Source organism: Dreissena polymorpha, chromosome 5, assembly GCF_020536995.1.
Source record: "Dreissena polymorpha isolate Duluth1 chromosome 5, UMN_Dpol_1.0, whole genome shotgun sequence".
NCBI lineage: Eukaryota > Metazoa > Mollusca > Bivalvia > Myida > Dreissenidae > Dreissena > Dreissena polymorpha.
In genome coordinates, this window is record NC_068359.1 from 106,983,028 (window position 1) to 107,010,032 (window position 27,005).

Below are 27,005 nucleotides of genomic sequence, written 5' to 3' on the forward strand. Positions count from 1 at the left end.
GTGAAATAATTTTACAAATATATTGAATAAATAACAGATAACAACTATCAAGTCTTTATTATAATACGGACTTATTTTATGCGAACGGCATAAAAGTCTTCTAAAAGCCTCTCGAAAAACGAAAATAACTAGAATGACGTCTTATTAGATACTAACATAGTTTTAAGGCATATGTTTGTAGTTGAACTATGATGTATTAAGTCCATATAAATGCCTAATAACAATAACTTATATGTGAATATCGCGATATTTAACATATTGAAACAGAAGCAACAGAACTATTTTTAAAGTAATTAAATGGTTACTATCCAGCAAGCAAGATGTATATGGCATCCATATAAACCAATATGGGTCCTATATGACAAACGATGATGGGTCCACTTGGGTTTTGAAACTCGTAACGATAAGGCAGCAATGTGTGCTGTACATGTAGTGTATGGGTCATATATGCGTCTCATTTAATCTCTTTATTAGTCAAATATTGCCCCAATGCTGGCTGATAATATGTATATCTATAAGAAGCTTTTCGGTAACTTACTTTTATATAAATCAATGATTTACTTATCCCCAACATCATTTTATAAAAATATTAAGCCAAATGTAATGGACGATGAGGTTCTCTCCTTATTTGTGCATGATTGTGACTGTCTACATCTCCTGCCTGTTGCCGTCAGGGACTTATCTCCCGGCTTCGTGAAAAACTTAGGTGTCAAATTTTCCAATTCGTTGACTTAAGAACATGAAAACAAAATTAACGAATATCCTTAATATATGCATATTTAATTGTATGTGTTATACGTCCCATAAGAATGGCATTGCGTAAACAATGCTACAAACGTAACACTTGAGCGCATACAATTATAAAACATGTGGTCAACTGTTCTTTACATACATTATGCGTAAACATTTATCGTTATAATAAAAACGATGCAACGCCACAAATGATATGATTATTTAAAAATAAGTTATTTATACAACTGTTCGCATAAACAACTCATATCAGTTCAGCATAAACAACTCATATCAGTTCAAATTCAACCTGGTGATACGTTAAAAACAACCTCTCTTTTGGACGCCATCTTGTTAAAATGCAGTATGCCAACTGTCCACCAACACCACTAAATCAGGCACTCACCTACACGAATTCCCACAGGGACTAGACTTTACACGGTGGAAATATGACATAGAAAATTGGTCTTTTGACAATTCCAGGGATTGGCTCTTCACTCGGCATTGGAACTTTTGTTATAACATCTTACGCGATTCAAAACGTTGCCGGTCCCTCTTTTGTGATATCCGTTATCATAGCTGGTGTCGCAAATCTCCTTGCAGGTATGACTATTTTATAGAAACTAATTGTTTGTTTTCTTGAAAATATGCAAAGATACGAACGGCAATTTTAAAATATATGATTTCTTTTGGAACTTATTTTTTTATTTTTTATTTAACGCAATAACGGCCCTTCGAAGTTATGGGGATAATATACTTCTTTGTCCTAATCTGTTAGCCGGTCAGTCTATTATTGAACCATTTTGTTTCCACACAATCTGCAGAGAACACTTTGACATTGTATCTTTAATTTGGTGTGCTGATTTCTTTATATTGGAGGGGGGGGGGGAAGAAAAAGGTCGTAGGTCAATGAGTTTTTACAAACACTTGTTTCAGAATGTTATATTTAGACCAGTTCGGTAATTATTATCAATATTCTTGCTAATCACTAGAAAAGTAACGATGATATATATCAGACATGAGGTCAACAAATCAAAGTCGAGAGTCACATTAAAACTTTGCTTAATATAACAAAGCTCTAAGTTTAGATATTTCTGAAAACAGATATCGTGAAGACAATGTTAAACGGACATCTTTAGCAAATATGTATTGTTTGTTCTAGGGTTAGCATATGCTGAGAACAGTGCACGGCTTCCTCGTGCTGGATCGGCCTACTTCTACACGTATGTCGCGCTCGGTGAGCTTTGCGGCTTTGTAGTAGGCTGGCACCTGCTACTGGAGAACGTCATTGCAGCAGCAATAGCCGCCAAAGCGTGGAGCCAGTACGTCAACTTTATAACCAATGGGACGATTTCCAGGTATATTTAGAATATATATTCTGATACCAATGATTAATACGTTAAAAACTAACAAATACCGTGTGTCTTTAATGATGCATGGCTCCAAACATAAGAGAAATAAACAGACGCCTGTTAAAGACCAATCTTGCAAAACGAAATTAGGTCAAATAAGCTTGCTTTGTTTTAACGTTTGTGTTACAAATATACACACCAATAATGATTATTTATGCCATACAGTTAACTGTGTTGAATTACTGATGTTTGATATTAAATGAAATTTACCAATACATATTATTTCTATTATTCAATTAAATGATTTAGTAATTAAAACCCCATAGCTATAGTTATTATAAACATATTTTAACAGCACTAAATTGTTCAGGAAAAAACATCATTATGAGAACATAAGTTGGTTATAAACATATAATTAGTATTACAATTTTCTGCCCGCAATGTTATGTTTAAAAGTGCTAATTATGTACGATGACAAGAACATTAACGAACGTAAATTGTCTACAATATTTACAATAACTTCAATATAATTTGCCTGATTAAGATCATTAAACACTGAAAAAATGGTAACGTGAGTATTCGTAATTACTTTTAAGGAGCCACTTAATTGAAATGGGGAAAACAGGAAGACATAGTTCAATAAAAATAAGAAAAAATTATGTATATCCAACGAAAAAGAGATTTAACAGTGAAATCAATAATCTGCATTCGAAATTTGGAAATAATCAGAATATTTTAGCTCCTGCTAAGAAAGATTTGTAGCTAGAAAAGTCGAGATATAACGAGAATATTTAAACGAAATAAACGCTAAACACTCTCTTACTGATATGATTGGAAAGTTAGCGTTTGAAATTCGTGAGGCATATTAAACATTGCCGTTTTTTCGTTATTTGCGTTTGATTTTGCTACTCAATGTCTCGGATTTGTACAGCGGACAGGCGATATTTTTATTTAACTGCTTGTCTTGCTTTTATAAATTGTTAACACTTTTCCAAAAATAATATATTTGCTAGTAATTGTTTTAGCATAAATATGAAAATCTGATAACTATTAATTAAAAATGTGAATGTTCCATAATTCCATTATCGTCTTGATAATTAGAAAGGAAATATTTTCTTATGCCACATTTTAGGAGCAATTTCTTCTGAAAGATTTACCACAAGAGTATTACGTAAAACTTCTTTAGAATAAAATGGTGTTTTAAAGACCGACGAAACCACGGTGGTTGCTTCAGCAATTAAACACTTAATTGACGTAAGCGCACAGAAGTCAGATCCGATAATTACATCCAGTATACAAAGCACGTTTCAATAAGACATCTCAATAACAAACAATCGATCATCCAGCTATACCTACAATACGACAATAGACTCGAAGATTCGTGTCTGTGCCGCATCAATTAGTCAGATTTCACAAAAATGTTCGGTCTACCAAACATTGCTCAGCTTTCTAAAGAAATGCCTGAAGCAAAGTACTTTTGTTGTGAATAGAGACATTAATTTTGTATGACGTCTGCGAAATCATTTGTTTATGACCTAAACGTAATATATCAATAGTGATGCGTGTAATAACTAAGCAAAGTCTATGAGATGTACCATTTTACTGCAGTTATGATTAACGATATAGAAAATTCAATCAATCAAAACAACACCCGCTGAACACATCGGCAGTATTTCCAAATGTGTGCCAAATATTCAATCTCGGGATTTGGTAAAAACTACGAACAAATGCGAGTGTTAAATAAAAGTAGGCTTAATGACATTTCTACGAATGAATTTCAAATGTGAAGTGAAACAACGCTCTTCCGGTTATAAATATTATATAGGTAATTCTGAACTTCTTACACGTTTGTAAAGGGAAGCAATGTATGTTATAAATTAGCTTAATTGCATATGATAGTACGCAGAGCTTAACTGCACATGATATAACGCAATGTTTAACTCAGACAAATAACGTCTATGAACAACCTTTAGTATATACATTTTAATTGCAATTATCTGGTCCAATTTTAATGTTTGCTTGTTTACTTTCAGTGCTTTCCAATTACATCAGATGAACATTGCGTCGAGGGAGAACAGCATATTTGTTGAGACACCAGATATTATGGCTTTACTGATTGCACTGGTTGTCAGTTGTTTATCCTTCGCTCGAGCAAAGGTATTCCTGGTTAATTGGTTTAGCCTATCTGATAACAAGCAAACAATTGCGAGCTATATTTCAAAACGCTATAATAAATTTAATCTCATGGGTATATCGTTTCGCTGAAACGTGATATCGGTTATATGAATTATATAATACACATGGAAATGATGCCTGGGATCAATTACTGTATATAAACTAAAAATAACATTAAATCACCTGTATACATTTCATAGTAAAAATTATTTTACAAATTATTTTCCAGGAATAGTCTTTCGAATATTTTTAGAAGAATAATGTCATAGAATGCATATACTAAAAGGTACTGGATTCTTTTTCTAGCCATTACAAATATATTGGCTTGTATTACTTTCTCTGACACCAGGTCATATGTCATTACTATATCTCGAATAGAGTTGTCTATTGAACATAAAGAGAACATACACACGCATAGGGCATCAATCTAATATAAACTTCATGCAAAAAATAATCGGAAATCATCAAAATTAATTTCCTTATGCATGTTCATAATTAATGAAAGTTACACGTGTTTATGTATTGGATGAATACACTTTTGAAGAACAACTTTGATGACAGTTAATGAGAACATTTTCATCTTCTTTATTTATTTGGATTTGCTCGAATAATAGCTTCTTTTGACCGCATTCCGAGCACGACTTTTTAAATACCGTGGTACTTTAAGTCTTTATGTAAACAAAAACATCTTAACACTTTTATCTTTAAAAACTATCCGAATCAATAATTATTAAACCGACTTTTTACATGTAAATTTGTTTGAAGACACATGTGTATGTCAACGTTTTTGCGAATGGTGGTTTTTCCTATATCTTAATATGTGAGGTTTATGCAACAATATCATGTAGATTTGTGCAGATAATAAAACGAATGTATATTTGATGGAAGGGATTTTTACTTGGGTGTTCATTGTTGTTGTTTATACTGAATTATCCTCTTCGTTTCCAGTACACTGTTATGGCATCGATGGTATTAGTGATGCTGAATGGCTTGATCATCGTGTGCTTTGTGTGTATTGGATACCTACACGTTGACCACAATAACTGGACCGGTGGACTGGGCTTCTTTGCCCATGGATTTTCTGGGGTATGTATTGATGTAAATATGCCCTTCATGCGGAGTTGGAGCCATTCCAGAAAATTCGAATTTTTGAATTTCATTACGGTTGAAAGTGGTGTTTCTTAACAATATACACAATTTATCTATGTGATTAGTTTAAATTGTCATCATTATTACCTTATCATACACAAGTATTTCAAACATCATTAATTGCATAATTGCATTCTGGTGTCGTAACCTTATGAACATTTGGAAGTTTTTGGATTTGAAAATTGTGTCTAGACCCTTTAGTTGATAGTTTCAATATATATTTTCATTTAAATAAATACAACTGTAATCATGCAAACTATTTTGTTGTAATTTCAATTTAGGCGGTGGGTATCTAAACAAAGACTATTTGTTTTGAATGACTTCGCTGGATATATTCAAACTAAGACGTCATTCTAGTATAAATTGGTCGAGTACAGTTGTAGAGCATTTCTTATAAAGCAGCCATACACTAATATTCTAAGGATTTATCAGTGACTAAGGTTCTTTCTTTCTCTGAATATAATATATTATTTAAGAATGAATTGTATTAAGCGTATGTTTTAACATGCCTTGACTGAACGGAATATACTCACATTTTCACGCCGAAACACAACCATTTATCGCAGGAACGAAAACGATATGCTAAAAATGTTCCAACCAAAATGAAAAAAGTATTGTTTCACAATACTTTATTAATTTCCAGTGCGGTGGTTATGATTTTCATTTGTTCTATGTACATTTAAATTGGTTTCTGAAATTGTTTTTCTCTTTTATTTTACTTCTGCGTTGAAAGTTATTGCGTTTACTTCATTACTACGTTATACCCTTGATTTGCAGGTCAGCACACGCAATGTTTTATTTTTCCATAGTCAGTGACCCATATTGTCTCTTTTAAATAGACAAGAACACTCTTGTGCATTTGAGGATACATTTCAGCTTGCAGATTTGTTTAACAAAACATAATACATACACTTGCCTATCGTAATAACACATGCAATCAGCGGAAAACAAAATTTGTCTGAGATACGGCGTCGTATGGTAGGGACAGATGTCTAATAAAAACTGATCAGTGCTGATAAAAAGGCCATTGGTAAATAACTGGAGGATGTTTAGTGATTTAAAAATGTCAAGTGTCATTCATTTGTGTCTTACAGTCATTTATAGTCGAACAAAGCACTAATTAAAGTTGGGGTCATCGCCTTGTAACGGCCACTGCTTTAGGGACTTTCGCCTTGTAACGGCCACAGCATTGGGGACTAACTCGGGCTTATAACGGCCGCTGCATTTGGGACTATCGCCTTGTAACGGCCATCGCATTGGGGACTAACACGGGCTTGTAACGGCCCCTGCATTGGGGACTAACACGGGCTTGTAACGGCCATTGCATCGGGAACTATCGCCTTATAACGGCCACTTCATTGGGTTCTATCGCATTGTTTTGTCCACTGCATTGGAGACTATTGCCTTATAACGGCCACTGCATTGGGGACTATCGCCTTGTAACAGCCATACCTTAAGCTACCATCGCCTTGTAGTGGTTACCGCATTTGGGACTAAAACGGATTCTGGCACTTTGGTCAGAAGTATTCACAAAACACAGGAATATATATTGATGGAATAAAAATTTACGAATTTCAGTTTGATAATTCCTATGTTTTTTTTTTAAACTTCGCTGTAGGCGTAGGAATTACAAGCTTCACAATAATTGAGCTAACTTTTTAAGACTTCTTAATCGTCTTAAATACAACTTATGATTTCATTTACTTTTTGTCAAGCTTCTCGAAGTTAATCGCTAGTTAATTTCATATCCGTATAATGGCAATTTTGTGGGGACAGTTTATTGTTTTTATATGCATTTAAATTGTTGAAAGTTTTCAAAACTGTTATTTCAAGTAACGTTATTCTCTTTCATCATAAAATGATGTGTTTAACATGTCCCAGAAGAACACTGCTGTTGATAAGGTAGAATGATTAGCGTGAATTAGTGCAAATTGTTGTGATTTTAAACGATACATATAAAACTTAAATATAAAAAGTTCTTTATAACATATAAGAATAGCATGTGCAAATGAGTCAAGAAACACGTCACGTGAATCATAAACGATTGTATAATAATAATAAATGTAGAACGTCGGCAGCCAGGAATGACCTGCTTTAAACGAGAAATAGATTCCTGTAACTTTCACACATGCACTGTAGTTATTGAAGAGACGTTTGTCCCCATCATTATTAATTAATCGTTTTGAGATTTTGAAGTACAATATATTTATTTTTATTTTCACAAACAACTTGGTTTAAAAAAGCCGACTGCTGATTTACTATTTATAAATGGATGTTTATCTGATGTTGAATCTGTTATTGTTTCCACGTTTTGATTAAAATCAACAGATAAATTCAGGAAATTGAACCACATGCGTTTTTACACAAGCCACACAGTATTTCCTGTAATACTCCATATTGGATTCGTCATTATCCAGTGTAACAAATATTGCACTACGTGTCATACATTATATCTTTTGTTTAATCAATTGATTTAATGATGGTAACTGTTAAAAAAAAGAAATGCTGTCTGATAAATGTCCTGTAACATTTCGTTTTATTACAAAATCTATTAACAAAAACAATCGATAAATAGGGATTGAACTTTAAGCATTTCTGTGTATTAAAATGTATATTGTATTAAACATGCCAAGCTTTTCTAATCGTAATGTGGATCTGAAAGCCTAATAAATGATACAAATATATTTAAACATCTCATTAATAAATGATTGGATATATGCTGCATTGTTTTGAATCTGTGAGGTTTGCAACATGCTTGATAGATACATGTTCAAGATTGATATTTATTTTCCGTTTTGAATCAATACATAATATTGAGATTGATTGTGCAGACACGCTCAAAAACCGACTTTGATTAACTGATCCATCTTTTGTGCATCCCCAGGAAGAACGACAGTTGCTTAAAATGAACCAAATTAAGACGCAGAACGTGTCATGTAATACGACTGTTAATTAAGAAGGCTGATCCATCAGCGATTTGTTGCGTTTAAGAAATTAATTAAAATATGTTCTTAACCTGGTTGACCTTATATATGTAAGATGAATGTTCCCCGAACCAGAGAATCGAGAAACTAATAACTATTGGTGTAATTGCATTAGGCGTAACATTCAAAAGTTTTAAATTGCGTAGATATCTTTGAACAAAAACACTTCATTTACACATATTTCTATGTTTCATTGAAATAGTTCTTCTTTTCAGGTTCTTTATGGGGCTGCATTACTTATGCCAGTGTTCAGCGGAACTGAAACTATCACCGTAGCCGTCGAAGAGACGCGAGAGCCGAGTAAAACCACTCCGACGACCATTATGTACTCTATTTGTGTGTGCTCAATAGTGTACTTCTGTATCGCCACAGCGGCAACTCTAGCGCTGCCTATGTCTCCCAGCATGCACCTCACTGACTTACCACACATGCTAGATGCGCTACATATATACGGCGCTAGTAGTTTCATTGCAGTGGGGGGTTTAATAGGCCTCATGGCTTCTTTGTTAGGACAGATATGCGGCATACCTCGACTTTTATATGCCATGTCGGTGGATAAATTAATGTTTGATCGTTTTTCGCATATCACACCCAAAGGAGGTTTAACACCATATGGGGCGATAATTGCTGGGATGTTCGTTTCAGTTATATCGGTGTTTGTCAAATTAGAGGCACTGTTACAAATTGTTTCCATAGGTACGCTAATTGCCTACACTATGGTATCTATAAGTGTCATATGTTTTCGTTACCAGCCCGACACTGATTGCTTGGGTCTGTACATTGAGTATCGTGACATTGATGAAGATTCAGTGTTAAATCACATTAATTTGTTCCACACTAGTCAGCTTAATGGGTCTAGCCAATCATCGACAAATTCCAGCGCACGAGATTTCTACTATGAATTTCAGAACCAAAGAGAAAACTGTCGCGATTCACAAGATTGCGAGCACACAAATTCACGTCAAGGATTACAGAGTATTAATTGTCTTCCAAGTAAAATCAGCAACACTGCAAATGGAAGCGTCACCTCGCTTTTGACAACACCTTTATCAGACCTATCCACGCCCTCCAGAAAGTCATGGTTAAGGACAGCGATTGGCCTAATAGTGTTCATACTAGTATCAATATTGCTTTGTACATTACTGAAGATTAGTGAGCTCTTCAAGTCCGTTAACAGCTGGTTGATACTGCTAATCATATTCATTGTTTTAGTCGCTCTTGTCGTCTCCATCGCTGTCGTTGCTAGCCAAGCGCAGCATAGAACTAAATTGCATTTTCGCCTTCCATACGTCCCATGCATTCCAATGATGTCGATTTTCATCAATATCTTTCTGATTGCGACACTTCCGAGTGAAGCCTGGATTCGGTTTGCTGTTTGGACTGTTCTAGGTAAGTCACAAGTTCTTTAACGATAAGCTTCTTGTTTTTAATTGTGTTAATTTTATAGCATTAACCTTTTTTACGACAAATCCACGATACACACATATGGACGTATATATCATATTTATGCTATGGGTACTAAATTTAAATTGGCCGTTTTTTCAAAACGGATTTTTTTATTAACATTATAATTGTTTATTATTGCAAAATGTACAAATTAATCACGTGCTTGACCTCAACTAGAGTTTGACATTGTTGTCTTACTGTTATCTTTGTTGTACTGGACTCAACCAGTAACAAAATATCCCGTGTATTATATCCATGCGTATAGGAAGAATGCTGTGGTAAAAGTGCTGGCTACCAGATATGATTAAATATTATTAAGATGAAATATTGTATGGTGGACTAATACACTGCGTGGCATATTCCATGGAGGTCCATCAGGCATACAAATTAAATAATAAAAACGCATAGAAAAAGCGCTGCAAATATAATCAAACTTTTTCGACTACATTGACAGGGCTTTTGATGTATTGCGCCTATGGATATCGCAGTTCCCAGATGAGCAGATGCACTGACAACGTCGTGATACTTTCTGAGATGGCAAACTGAGGCAATCACAATCATCAGGCGTCAAGATGCCAGAGCAGTGACGGCGATTTCATTGATATGCAGATACTTTTATCACCTTCAACCGATATCAATTGTTACATGTATTACACTGCAACAAAGCAAACTTCAAGTCCATATTTTACTGCTGATACAGATGTTCACTATTATAAATCTGTTAACTATGTTTATAATGCTAATAATGTTTTATTATGTTGTCGATATCCGTGCACACTATTTAGTGGTTGAAATTTGTTCAATGTCACTATAATACATCTTACAGACATTGAATCATCTTGGAAAAGTATCTTTAACCATGACTACCCTATAAGTTCACAATAGTTTGTAAACAAATATATAAAGTAATTTTAATTACAAAGGTATAGTTTGAGAAACACCATTGCAGCAACATTTGGTATTCCCGTGTACTGGTCTACCAGAAAGTCTTTACTCGTCTTCGCTGTCACTTTCCTACCAGCCTGTAAAACAACTAACAGTACCTCACATTGGACACAAACACAACATTGTGTGATTCTGAAGATTATAAGAGGGGAGGGATTAAATATGAATTGATTTCAATATAGGAACCTTACAAAATAACCAATAAGCATAACCTTATTGATTATTATTATATATAATCCGTCATCGTTTCAATAAGTTGGGGCCAATTTGATATAATTGATATTGCATTCTGACATATGTTACGAACATGAAGATTTGCTTAAAAATTCACCACTTGTAATACAATTTATAAATTTATTCATCACAATACTAAAAGTGTTCGCCAGAGATATTTTAAGAAACAATTTATAACACATCGTAACATGTAACATATTTGAACATATTTGCACGTATATTGACTGGAATATAATAAAAGAATTCTATATCAATGTTTGGTATTTAAAACTACAGTCTGAAGGAAGAAGGTGTGTACAACGTACGTAATTTGTTGAATCTAAAGGTATTTTTCAACGACATTAACAACAGTTAACTATTATCGAAAAGATTGCAGCGAATTAGAAGTACGTATAATACATGTTGTTCTCTACGATGAAAATGTTACGAAATGAAACGGAATACAACAACATTTTTTATGCGATAGTGTATCAGACAAGAATGTGTATACATCGTCACCGCGTGGAAAGTCTCATCCATTTCATTAACTTTGGAACACCAATGCTGCACCAACGGCTTATTTAACAATACTAATTCGATTAGTCGACTTTTGCTAAAAACATAGTTGATTGCTTAAGCCTCAGCCTAAATACATATCAAAATACATGCAATATCAGTTGTTTTTTCTAGCTCGATAGGCTTCCCCACTGTTTGTGTGTGTGTTTGTGTGTGTGTGTGTGTGTGTGTGTGTGTGTGTGTGTGTGTGTGTGTGTGTTTGTGTGTGCGTGCGTTCGTTCCTCCGTCCGAACGTATGTGGGCTCTTACTTCATCACTAAACTCGCATTTTTAAACAACTTATCACTACTGTTCTCCATTCGGAAATGGTGTAAAATATATATATATATATATCCGTTACTTAAAAACATATTTGCACATACATTGACTGGAATATAATACACCAATTCTGTATCAATGGTTTGTATTTAAAACTACAGTCTGCAGTAGTCGTGTACAACGTACGTTATTTGTTGAATTTAAAGGTATTTTTCAACGACATTAATAACAGTTAACTATTATTGAAAAGATTGAAGCGAAATTGGAAATACGTATAATGCATATTGTTCTCTACCATGAAAATTTTACAAAGTGAAACGGAATATAACGCCAGGTGTATAAATGGGTACATGTGAGGGAAATAAGTCAATGTGCCGTGGCTGCCTCCGGCGCAATATGTATACGGACGACTTAAATCCCAGTGATCGGGGGGTTAATGTCGAAGTCGGCTAAAGATGCATACGTTATCGAAGCAGACTATTAACCGCACCTTTAAACTTTTATTTCTCTGCGATTGTGCATCAGACAAGAATTCGCATACATCGTCACCGCGTGGAAAGTCTCATCCATTTCATTAACTTTGGAACACCAATGCTGCACCAACGGCTTATTTAAAAATACTAATTCGATTAGTCGACTTTTGCTAAAAACATAGTTGATTGCTTAAGCCTCAGCCTAAATACATATCAAACTACATGCAATATCAGTTGTTTTTTCTAGCTCGATAGGCTTCCCCACTGTTCCTGTATGTGTGTGCGCGTGCGTTCGTCTCTCCGTCCGATCGTATATGGGCTCTTATATCATCACTAAACTCGCATTTTAAAACAACTTATCACTACTGTCCTCCGTTCAAAAATGGTGTAAAAAATTCGCATGGTGCAATGTGTCAAAATTACTATCATCATTCATGTGAAAACCAGCTTGGATTGTTAAAAATGTGATGCAATTATACCGCGACATAAGGACTGGGAATATGACATATTAAAGATATTAAAGGGGATACGAAGGCCTGCATCAAAACAGAGCACGCGAAACATTAATCTGAAAATGAACACATTTCTGCTCATATTTAAACTATATAAGCACAAATTGTGCAAGACGATTTATGTCAAATAAATTCGTAAATTCATAAATGCAGAACATCTTATATTATGCGTATAGCTGTTCATCCAATCAAAACATTAGTTCGAAGACTTGCTAATAAAAAACAAGGAGTCGGAATTATTTGATTTAAAATGTCTCAAAATTGTTGTAAATGTGATGTATATAGATTGGTCGTATACATGCGAATATAATAATATAATTTGTCTTCTGTACATAATTTAACAACAGAAGCATAACATGTATGTATATACGTTCCATGTTGTAGTCGTATGGTGCAAACTAAGTTCAGTGTGATCAATACATGGCCAATGTGTATCAAATACTGCTTCCTAGAGCTGCACATATGACTCGATGTTTGGAAAACGACACATATCCCTAGCATTTTCTAAACAATAAACTAAGCTTTTTAATGCATCGACTAAGTGGAAAGTATTCACATAAGAGCTCATTGAAGAATAGACGACGTCAATAGACAGCTGAGCGTTGTGCAATTAACATGGAATTAGAGTGGTCGAAGTCGCTATACAATCTTTAAAGACTATACAAGAATTAGAGTGGTTGAAGTCGCTATACAATCTTTAAAGACTATACAATACATAATGTAATTCACATATTCATAACTGTTTGGAGCGAGTGTAGTTTTTAGTTATCTTTTAGTTCAATACTTAAGCAATACGTATTGAACGATGCCCTTGATAATCCTGAACCTAATGGTGTATTGTATACTAAATACTTTGTGTGCGTAACAGTGGCTTGGAACGATGTTTCGAAATAATACCATTGGGAATGCTGACAAGAAATACCGATGTTGTCATTTGAATTGCTTGTCAAATGTTTTCTTAAAATAAGCAAATAACGTACATACATACATACATACATACATTACATACAGACATACATGCATACATAGAGACAGACAGACAGACAGACAGACAGACAGACAGACAGACAGACAGACAGACAGACAGACAGACAGACAGACAGACAGACAGACAGACAGACAGACAGACAGACAGACAGACAGACAGACAGACAGACAGACAGACAGACAGACAGACAGACAGACAGACAGACAGACAGACAGACAGACAGACAGACAGACAGACAGACAGACAGACAGACAGACAGACAGACAGACAGACAGACAGACAGACAGACAGACAGACAGACAGACAGACAGACAGACAGACAGACAGACAGACAGACAGACAGACAGACAGACAGACAGACAGACAGACAGACAGACAGGCAGGCAGGCAGGCAGGCAGACAGACAGACAGACAGACAGACAGACAGACAGACAGACAGATCGACAGATCGACAGATCGACAGTCCGACAGACCGACAGATCGACCGACCGACAGACCGACCGACAGACAGACAGACAGACAGACAGACAGACAGACAGACAGACAAACAGACAGACAGACAGACAGACAGACAACATGTATACGTGCAGAAAGTAAGTGTCAACAAACATGAATATATACATAATAACTGTATATTGAAGTACAGAGGTTGAAAAGTTGGTGAATCATGTTATAAGATTTTACAAATTCGATCTGATACTCAACGATCCCATAATAAATATGATATACTATATACAAGTTTTATTAGTTCAGACCTATTGCTTGAGTGTAGCAATTGTATATACTTAATAACAGATGGATTATTTTAGTACTACATTTTCTGTATTTCTTTCTTATATCAACAAATGTTGAACAAATACATACAAAATGAAATTCGACCTTAATAACCGTGGCATTACAACAAAGAAAATATTTTATTTGTCTAGCAATATTGTGTTCAGTATCTACCAGTCTGGATATAAAAGGGGTGAATCAATAATCTTAATCGGCATTAATAAAATCAGTAATTTTTCGGACCTAAGTAAAGGTTAATATCGTATTCAAGATTTGACTTAAATGTTCTATACATGTCTAACATTGAACTATCTTCTAGTGGACGGTACCAATTTTGTTTATATGAATCTATAATTTTGGATTTAAGCATGGGTTTACAATTTTTTATTTAATTATCATGATAGATTTAACGACATAACTGAACCCGTAATCATCGACTATTTCCTTGATGTTATAAATCCAATTTTAACAGTCTCTGGCGTAATCTGAAACTACAATTCTGCATACAATTATGGGAATTATGTTATCACAGGCTGCTATTTTAAACCAATATCGTATGCATCTCTGTTTAAAGATAGTATATCTTCCTAACTCACCATAAACACATGTATTACAAGTATTAGTTTTAACTAATGTATCCCATGCTATTCCTTAGATTTCGTAAAATCCCAATCTTCTGCTGAATCACCTTAAATAGACCATACATACCATCATATATTGATACAGAATTTTAGGTTTTAAATCTTGTCATCATCAAAACCAAGTATTCAAAGAGCTTTGCTTATTTAATATTCTTGATTTATATTAAAACTACCTGTGTAATTACATACATTTATTAAATAATTGACATAATTTTCCGTTTCTATAGCATAGCCCTTGTATGTCCGCTTTTCATTTGGTAACACTCAGCCTCTTTAAAAAAACCATTATCTTTCTCCTATCAGAACTAACTTTCAGTCCCTTGTAAACGCATTCAATGTTCAAGAGTCTTTCACACCTGAGCGCGAGGAACACGTTCTGACGGTGCACAATAGGTTTAAAACTAAACTGTTTCCGACGCTCGCTTCTGTAGAATTCAAACATGAAGGCGATATATCGATAATCGAGTGCAAACAATTGAATGTTATTTAAATTTTGTTTAAATATAGAACATTTCGTTGTAGCGTATGCACAATTAAAATGCACCTATGTACAACTAGTTATTTGATACACACTAGCTGATAATTGATTAATGTTAATGAACATTTAATTAAGAAGTACTTCATGGAATTTAGTGGATTAATACATTCGTGCTTAACGCAACAATCCAATGAATGTAAACTAATACTTTCCTTCCCGAACAAGTCATTATGGCAGAACATATTTATTTCAAAGGTGCAGTGCGAAATACTGTTTATATTTAAAGCGTTTAAACATTTATTGACAAACTTTAATACATGCCAACATATGTGAAAAGGGTCCATTTAAGTATCCTTTTTACATATAAAACACCAAAGGGGTTTAATGTTTTTTTTTCCCTATTTGCGTATTTAATGCTTATTCTGAATGTTTTTATCATGATGCTTTGCTGGTCTGTTTGCTATACTTATAAACACATATTACAGTATTTTACTCAATTATAATCTATCTGGGGTAGTTAATGTTGATACTTTTGGATACTTTCATGTGTAGGCAAATAGTTATCTACAAAACGACACAATGGTCAAATACTGCACAATATAAATTACAGAATTAATATTGAAACGCATCATCATCACACTTAATGATTTTACGACGGAACATACAGAGTGTCAATGGCGATTGTACTAAACATTTCAAATCATCAATCGTCACTATGGCGGTACGTTTTTGTTTTAATATACTTGAGTTATGAGCCGATGTAATTTTGCTGCATGTGCATATATGCATGATCATTATCGAATTAAAGGTTGGTGGAAAAGGTCCTTTAATAGATAATCATTATAAATGAAAGGCCCATATTTACCGGTTCCCGACCATACACTAAAAACAACACTATTAATTCCCCGTGTATGCCAGCAAAAGAAATAAAGCTCACTCCTTTATCAGAGCTATAAGTGAATTACCTATTTTGAACTTCGAGTGTTAGTTCTGGTTACAAAAACAATGCTTCCAATAATAAAATTTGAGCAGTATCATCTGTAAAATCAACACCAAAATTTAGCAATTTGTTAGGTACCTACGAATCAGAGGGCATTGCTCAACCGACAAAATCAGCAATTGACGACTTGATTGATTGCATGTTGGCGCACGGCAGTCAGATCCAATAATTATATCAAGCGCACAAAGCGCGTTTCATTAAGACTTCTCAATATCGAACAATATATCATCCGGCTTTACGCACAATATGACGATTGATTCGTAGATTCGTGTATGCGGTATATATTAAGTCAGATTTTGCAAAAAAAGTTCTTCATACCAAACAATACTCGGCCGTCCAAGGGAATGCCTGAAACTAAGTTCGTTTGTTGTGAAAAAAGCCATTATTTTGTCTGGGATCTGCGAAATCATTCATGTATTACTATTAACTAAATATCTCAACGTTAGTAATGAATGTAATAATTTAACAGAGGTATTGGAATGTAAAATTCGATTGCAGTCAGGATTAAGGTTGGAGAAAATTCAATCAGTTTTAAAAGGCGACTAGTGTTAGGTATCCCACTAAACAAATACACATGTCGGAAATTTCCTAAAACCAAAAACAACTTCCGAAATAGACGAATATATCATATATATACACAAATATGCAACAGTATTTCAGAATAAGCATTCATTTTTGATACACGATGTGTGTGAAAGTGTGTAACTTCATTTTTTAAAACCTTTATCTGCCTAATAATAAATTATGCGTTTACAGTTAGAATTATATTTTTAGGAACCGAATCGTTTGTGCTCTTTATGGACACAAACCGTTTTATGGTTATGACTATGGTGAAGTTCATTTTAAACGATTGACAACATTGTAAAGAGAGGGCTCATACTTAGTTTGATTGTAAGTTCCATGCTATTGTCTTGTCTGAAAATGACAGCACATTCGATTTACCTGAGTGTCTTTCATTTTTTTGTTAATTCCTGCGCTCGAGCAAAGGTGTTACTCTTGGTTTGTCCTTTCTTGGTGTACCTAGAAAGGCACTGAACAATTCCTTATCATCTCGTGAGTATTTTCCAAAGTAAAACAATAACTTATACGAATAAAGTATTGAATATAGAGAGAGCGATGCTTATATATTTAACAAAAATGAACTATTTCCCAGGAATACATGTACATTAAGTAGCAGAACCACTCAAACACATTAGTTGACACTTTATTTCCGGTAATCTCCATTCACTGATGTTGCGTCTCAGCAATATACTGGATATGGATCTAGTTCTTGACGATTGCGATGAATCCTGTCATGGCGCCGCCGCTGTCCACGGTTTGAGGCCCGACGATTCTACCAACGAGTCGTGTACAGTTGGTGAAAGTAACCCGAACGATTTCCGTGGTCTCCCGCAACAGATCGACAGCCTACTCTGTAATGAATATATCGGCAGTATATTTGAACATACAGAAAATGTTTATCATAATTACTTACAATCTCTTTGGGCGGTTGGGAGGGGTTTCTAAGTCAAAGCTATTTCGCAAAAGGCACGAGATACGTGAAACTCGAGCTTATATACCGAATAAGTGACGTCAGACAGTCACTACTGAAATCGATATCACGCATGGTTTATTGTCGTCTGCCTGTATCTAATGATTTATACGAGATTTAAACCTTTATCTATTGGAGACATGCATTCGCGTCTTCAAATAAAATAAATTATTTTTTAAAGAAATTAATTTTTATTATTTAATTTTATTTTAAACACCTACGTAGATTTTATCTTAGTTACACGCAACACAATAGCGACTTATTGAATGTTAATACATTTTTTTTACGCGTGGAAAGTGTCTGAAACATTTAACTTAACAAAAGTTGTAATGCAATATACAGTAAAATTCAATTGAAAGTTTTTTTTCTAAGTTTATATGACTTACAAAAAGGCCATGATGTACCAATAGACCTGAAAAAAGATATTGCCAATGACAGTTGATCCTAGTTTGAAATGCTTTATAATGTTCGCCAAGTGAATTTATTATTGTACAAACAAGTATACTCATATTTTTAATACGTATATATTAAATATGGAAGTATGAAGTAAAATATAAGATATAATAAAGTAAATGTATGGATTCATGGGATTTAACTGTGCAAGCAACTTTGATATGTTGACTGACTTACACAATCATTGTTTTGACAGATGATCTGTGATTAAGTGTACATATTTCAAAATATGATGCTAAAGGAAAACAAATTGACTAAAATAAAAAAATAGCAATTTTCACAACCAAGATATCTGCTTGTGTAATATGTCACATGACACAATAACAACAATTGTTAAAGAACAATTTGTCAGAAAATCGATGAGAATGGTAAAAAACGTGTTTTTAATCTAAAACGTATTGAGCAAGTTCTAATTATTAATTTGCTTTGAAAATATTTTGGCTGCTGAGTTTTTATATGGCTTATCATCAAATTGTGGGTTGGTGGTAAATACAAACCTAAATTATTTTTTTACATTATGGATTGGAGCATCCTTCCGTATACGTTTAATGCAATTGGTGAGTATGGTACACTGTGTACGTTTAACACCATTTATGTGTATTATACACTGTGTACGTTTAACACCATTAGTGAGGTTGGGAGACTGCGTACGTTAAATGTACGTTTAACACTATTGGTGAATATGGTACACTGCGTACGTTTAATAACATTGGTGAATATGGTACACTGCGTACGTTTAATAACAGTGGTGAGTATGGTACACCGTGTATATTTAACGACAGCGGTTAGTATTATACACTGTGTTCGTTTAACATCAGTGCTGAGTACGCTACACTGTGTTTGTTTAATAACAGTGGTGAGTCTTGGACATGGTGTATGTTTAACAACAGTGGTGAGTATTGTACACTGTGAACGTTTAACAATAGTTGAGAGTATTGTACAATGTTAGCGTCTAACACCATAGGTGAGTATGGTACAATGCGTCCGTTAAATAACAATGGTCAGTGTGGTATACTGTGTACGTTAAGATTAGTTTAAACCTATTAATTTTGACTCGATTGCAAAGAAAGCCTAAGGCTTATTTGAAACGCTTTCGATTCCGTTTCACTGTGTACGTTTAACACCATTTGTGAGTTATTTAAATTGTGCACGTTTAATTAAAGTGGTAAGTATGGTACACCGTCGACGTTTAACACTATTGGTGAGTATTTTGCAATGCGTACATTTAACAACATGGCTGAGTATGATACAATGTGTGTGTTAAACACAATGCATTATTATGGAACCCTGTGTATGTTTAACAACATCGATGGGTCAGATACACTGTTAATGCTATACAACAATGGTGATTATGATATACTGTGTGTTTCAAAATATTGGTGAGTTTGGTACAATTTGTATGTTTAACACCAAGGGTAAGTAAGTTGCACTGTGCATGTTAAACAACGTTGGTGAATACAACTAATTTTACGTGTTTCCTCTTGAGAACCATATCGTATTTATGCATTGGCTTACATTAAAAATAAATTAACATTACCTATTCAACATTTCTTTTTTTGTCTTAAACAAACATGCGCGCACGTAATGATCGATTGATCAGCTCAAACAAAAAATGTTTCAATCGATTGAATATAAAAACCTATTTAAGTTTTGCAGGATTATGTTCAATATTCAAATCACTTTGCTATAGGTGTTTTTATATAAGCAATACCTACAATATATTTTTGTAGAAAATTGATCTAACGTGCACCACCATTGTATTTAACCAATACATCTTAACACATCAGCCAACTGAAATCATACATTCACTGAATTTCGACGTTTTACTTTACCATTTTAATCATACTGGACCAGTTTTGCATTTCTTCGAGTATATAATACTGGTATGTGTTAACTGTTTGCTTATTTCAAATACATGTATTGACTCAACCTGACTATATTTGATATACAATGTAATTACAATTACACGCTAAGATAAAAAACAACATTATTTAGCACAATAAAAGATAATTAATAAAAACGGGTCATGTTTATTGTTGTACAGTATTATCCTGTTTTCAGAGGATGTTAAACATGAGAATTAAGTATGAATAAACAGAAGAAAAATTGATTGTACCACTGAGGTCATGTGTGTAACTGAGTTAGATGACATTGACCTAGACTACATATGTAAATCTGATTTGATACACTAGTATATTAACAGGAGACAAAATTGAATAAATTGTCGGCACAACGCAGTAAGCGGTAGTTTAGAATTCATTATACAACATCTTTAATTTTATTTACAGTATCCACGCTTTTTGTAAAATAAACGTGTTCATATAATCATGAATATAAGATTAACAGTAATTGCCATCGTAATAAGAAAACGTGATGTTGGCGTGCGTCCGTGCATCCGTCAAGATTTTCTGCAAACACCATCTCCTCCTTAAAATTTTTACAGACTTGTAAATACATCAAAAGACTGTTGAACGCATAGTCTTTGATGAAAATTATTCAAATCGTTATCGTGTTGTATTGTGTAAAGGGCCCAAAAGTAATTAAGTGTTTTTTTAAATAACAATTTGTGAAATATCCCTCTCCTGAAACCGCAGTTCGCAGAGTTTTGATATTTGTTACGTAACTTCCTAGTGTGATCTTGTAAAAAGCATGACTTAAGTAATCCCTTTTGGAAAAAACTGCTCACAATTAAAGTGACAACGGTTTTACGTTGACGTATCTAGGAAAAATGGTTTGAAAATATCTTCTTGTCTTAAACCGGAAAAGTTTTGCAATTTGGTATTTTGCGTCATCAATCAGTCTTCCACACAGTTGGTCAACATTCACGCCACATTGGTCCCCGGTTTGATTTGTTTAAATTCACAGCACAAGGCGTTCTTATGTCGTATATAGCAACATGTTGAAGTACATAACAACGCTTTGTTCAAATTAAACTATTTAGGTCGAAGATGCCTCTTCCAGGGGTTATCAGATTGAGTTTTAAATATTATTTTACAGGAAGACCTCTACAAATCTATGTATCATTACCCGTTTCGTCAAATGCATTCAACCGTTGCAGCATCTAGATGTCCTCGACAAAGTTTGTTTCAATCATGCCAAGTCCTATCGGTTACCAATTTGAAATAGACTTGTATCAGGAATACCTTAACTTATGTACTTCTATAAAACCTCACAGTACAAGGCTTTATATTTGGTATGTTAAATTATGTAAAAATGCTATATAAAGATGTCTTCATAGTGTTCCTAGGGCCCGAGTTGGTTTTACCCTCGAGTTTTGCCAGTTTTTATTCGACATATATATATATATATATATATATATATATATATATATATATATATATATATATATATATATATATATATATATACAACCTTTTAAAATCTTTTTTTGAAACCACTATTCCAAGTCTTACATGTTTTTATGAAGAATCAAGAAGAATATCTACTAACATTGAATCTTAAAAAACATCTATTTCTGTAGAAAATGATGTCTATTAGTGAATGTACATACAGTTTCAATTTCAAATGATGTCATTTATGTTTAATACAATTATATATGTGTGTATGTTTTTATAGTTCAGCGCGACAGTGCAGCAAAACTCATCTGATGGTAATATGAACTCAATTCAACAATTTATACAGCAGAAAAACACATTTCAAATAGGTTAAGCAATATTTATCATCGCTCCGTCAATATATCCAGTTTAAAATTGCTTGAATGGAAAGCTATTGACAAACATTGTGTGTGATTAATTGCCCACTATCCAATAAAACCGGTAGGATAGGGTTTCTTAGTACATATCTCTTGGCCATTGATTTCCGTAAACAATAATGTCTGGAGGACGCTCTTATTCATTCGTATATCAGTACATAAAGGACACACATACAACCTTTCGGTCGAAATATGTCTGTTAAAACTCAATGTAAAACAATATTAAACTCTCCAAATGATCCCGAGACACTTTAAAGTTGCGAATAATGTTCATGTCTACGTAATGTTCAAAATCTTGTATCATGCATAATCACAAAAATGTAACGATGTTATTCGCCATTTTTTTGTAAAAAATTGAAGTCCTCACACATTGCAATAAGATTTTGAAAGCCTATTGATTTACGTGTTTCTATTTATTTTTTTTCCCTAAATATTGCACAAACAAAACTGGAAAGTACATGCGAAATTATAGTCGACATTATGTTGATTTTATAAAACGATGACCTGTAATATGCGTAAGGAAATACACTATGTTGTATAAAAAAACCCAATTTAGTACGCAATGTGGTCAGATTCATTTTCAATACCAAATCATAAAACATCATGTGAATGGTACATATTTGGTGACCTTACTCAAAATATGTTCGTGAAATGAATGAACAAATGTGCAGGCCTATGATTGCCATTCATTTTATAATGATATCATAAGATAAATAAACAGGTCAGGTATAAAGAATTTCTCCATTTAGTTTCATGCATAACTAGCAAAACCGTTCAAACTTCTTTGCAAACAAACAAATGATCTTATAAAGTATTACACAGTTTAGAGTATAGTGTCCAAAAACATGATAGTTTATTTCTTTTGTTCACTATTAAGCAACATTTATTTCCTGAGAGAATGTTAATATGCTGTAATGAATCGATGTCTGAGCGTACTTGTCTGACAAATTTGTCAAAGTAATATTGCAACATTTTGTTTTGTTTCAAACAGAACTTTACTAACACTTTATAAATGCAATTATTTAATTATAATTATTAACTGAAAATACAATGACTACTGCGATAAATTATATATTAGGTTCTTATCATTTTAAACAGTGTTGGCGGAGTACAAAGTAATCGTCGCTTGGTGCCAACTTCGCGTGCCCAGATACTTATTTAAGTTAAAAGAAATTGAAAGCCATCTTACATGAAATTTTGCAGTAACAACAAGAGAATTTGGGATAAAGGCAAAACCTTTTATACCAGTCAAGTCGTTGATAAAGTTTAATCTATATTGTATGATAGCGAGTCTTTCTGCATATAAGGAGAATAATATCTAAAATAACATATTGCTGAATTATGTATAATTGTAATATTAAAATTTCAAGTCCGACTACGATTGTCTATTTTCTAAAATAAAGTAAAATGGTACTTTCGCGGCGCAAAAAAAAACACAAATATAATTACTTACATCTGCAACACATATTCATAATGTTTTTTGTTTTTGATCATCTTTTATGTGTCGGTATTCATAAAGTATGTCACCTGTCTCAAATCGAGTACGCAATATTGTGCGTGTGTAAATAGGCCACGTTATATATCATTAGTAACAACACAAAGTTTCAGGATTGGATTGTCCAAATGCTTGCTATGTCAAGTTGGAGTGGCTTGCATTGAACGATACCGCGTTTACTAACTAATTACTCTTTGGCCATATTGTCTTTCTGTGCAAAGTTACCTTCGTTTGGCATTTATTGTATCTGTATACTCTAAATCAAGACCTACTTTATTATCATTTCGTGTCACTTAATGTTGAAATGATAATTGCGGTAAACTGTGCAAGTGTGAATTGTAAAACAATCAATGAACGCAACGATAGCGACTACACTTATAATACCCGAGAAAAGTTTGTCCAATATTAAGCCCGAGAACTATGTAAAGAAAACCGATTAAATCTTCATGTTTTTTTGTTATGATTTGTTTCATACAAATTAGTATGGTATGAGTTCATATATTCCCTAAGACAATCAAACTCGACAAGAATAAGCATATTATAATACGTATTTATACATATCACGTATGGCACATGAAGGTGAAACGTTTTGCAGAAAAACGGTCGCGTATGCTTTTGAAGATTTTCGTAGATGTGAATGTGTTGTTTGTTTGCAATTACAACATGTCATTTTTGTTAAAAAATCTCCCTTTAACTAAACTCTTCAACATCGAAGGATACATTTGTTCTGTTCAAAGACCATTAAAACTACCTGATTACATTGCATATACCTCGTACGCAGTCTAAAGATTGTTACAGAATCCCACCGAGCATCATAGATTTTTGTATTCTAAGAAATCTTGTATCTTTTTTGATATGCATATGAATGTTTAAGTTATGTACAATATTTTGAACAATAAGTAGGTTTAAGTTTACTCTTAGGTTGGAGCACATCAAGTTTACTTTGCGCAATACGTAATTTTCCCGACTTTAATCATAAGCCTACCTTTCATGTGGAAACAATATGGATTGATATGACGAACAAATTAAACTGTTGGCGAATCTTATGATGTGTTAAGTGTCAGAAACAAGATTCAGCTACACAATAGTAATGTATTGTTCTGTTACATAAAGTTTAAAGCACATTCAATAACACATCGATGTAACATTGCCCGATTAACCAAATGCCCGCTGTTCTAAACACAGGTGTGTTTTTATGTGTTAGAACTGGGTAATTTTAACAACAACACATGTTTTGGTCAATTAAATATTTGATTAAAAGCGTATTCATTTATGATAAAAAAATCAGAATTTACCGTTCTATCTAGATGTGTATTTATAGTGTTTTCTAACACGGCACGTGCCAAATTTTTTATAAACAAAGAAGAAAATCATCTATGGGTTATTCTGCAACAAATTATGGGCGGAGCTTAATGTTTCGAAAATAGTTCCGAATAAATAACGAAAATATTGCAGTGCAATGCACGTGCTAAGCCCCGCTCTAGAAAAATGTTATAAATGTAGCATGTATATAAATGTAATAAAACAACAATTTGTATATTTGATGATAAGTGGCATAACCACGCCTACAAGAAATGTTACTTGTTAGGAAACGTAATTAGAAAACATTTTTATCCCATCATCAGACGTGCATTGTCGAAATAATCCACTGTGGAATAAATTTTCCTCTATTTCGGCAGTGCTGAAATACAGCTGTCACGCGCGGCGGAGAATGGTCAAATTACTCGGAATCAACTATAAAGTAATCATTTTTAGAAAAATCGAATCAGATTCAACAAAACAAACAATTTGATACCAAGATGTAATATATTTTTAAAACATAATGCAACTCAAAAAGCAACAAAACATTATTTACAAATATTAAGTGCGCGAACTCGTGACGTCATATTAACACGTCATACGACACAGTGCATGTTCTTTCACGCTAAAGCTGCGGTTGTTTAGAGTTTTTTCTCCAGTTATTTCTTAAAAATCAGGAAGGTAGAGGTATGATAAACTAGAAAAACAGGTTAGTTACTGATCTTTTTGTAATGTATTAGACTCGGCACGATTAAAATAATAAAACAATGTTTGCTTAAAATAACTTTGGGATTTTCCGTGTAGTTCGATTTTCCTATTCTATTTTTAAAGAAATAATTTACGACTAAGAATATTGATGGGATAAATCGAATACTAGGTCGGGGCCGAATAAAGCAAAGTTTAATTTGCTCGGCACGAAAATCTGAACCACTCGCCAAGGCTCGTGGTTCGGATTTTCTAAGCCTCGCAAAATAATCTTTGCCTTTATTCGGCATCCGACCTTATATAGCATGTCAGCTTTTCAGTAGCATCAATAAACGTAACGCCATTTAGCTTCTACGATTTTTGTTCTCAATGAAAGTGACGTCATTTGCAAAATATTTATGAATGAAAATGACGTCAAATGTTTGTAACAATTCAATGACGTCACAAAATAGTGAAATTTGTACAAAGAGTATTAAAAATATAGTTCACGTCTAAAAGCTTGAACCAAATCAATTAGAATCTTGTTAGAATCGAAATATTATTTTTCTATTATGGCTTTGTTGTCGAATAACTCACAGTAAGAAGTATAGATGCGTGTTATCAATATTTAATTCCTACGCATCTATTTTCCTTACTGTGGGTAATTCGACAACAAACCATGATAGAAAACTATTATTTTTAAATTATACAGGATTTTCAAAGAAGGATAATACGGTAATGATTGGAATGGGTTGGGAGTTTGTCGAAACATCATGCTCTTACTGTTTCCTACGTAAACATAAATCATTGCTTCAAATTGATGGAAGGTTTTTTAATCCGTATTTTTATATTATGAGATTCTCAAAAGCCAAAAACGTCCATGAACCGTTCACAGTTCCAAATTTGTGATCATTGTTTACTGGTAGCTCTAGTGTCGTGTTGTGTGCTTTGCCCTGTGCTGTAAAGATATTGGTCTCTTGGCTCACATAAATACTATCATACGGTGACAAGATTGTATTTTTCCTAAGGTTCATTGTTCCTACGTAGTAGATTAAAAACACTGGCATTTGTGCTTCTTTAGCCTTTGTACTTCCCGAAAATAGTCTCTAAATATATTTAAATAAAGAAAGTGTGATTG

At 33.6% G+C, this 27,005-nt stretch overlaps 1 protein-coding gene across 1 annotated transcript; it reads left to right on the forward strand.

Moving 5' to 3' along the window:
* Window positions 1-809: 809 nt before the first annotated feature.
* LOC127831531 (cationic amino acid transporter 2-like) lies at window positions 810-11,105 on the forward strand. The gene is made up of 7 exons (XM_052356514.1): window positions 810-837; window positions 1,213-1,332; window positions 1,892-2,087; window positions 4,115-4,238; window positions 5,205-5,342; window positions 8,605-9,778; window positions 10,290-11,105. The coding sequence occupies exons 1-7, from the start codon at window positions 810-812 to the stop codon at window positions 10,379-10,381; spliced, it is 1,872 nt and encodes a 623-aa protein (XP_052212474.1). The 3' UTR covers window positions 10,382-11,105.
* Window positions 11,106-27,005: the final 15,900 nt, after the last annotated feature.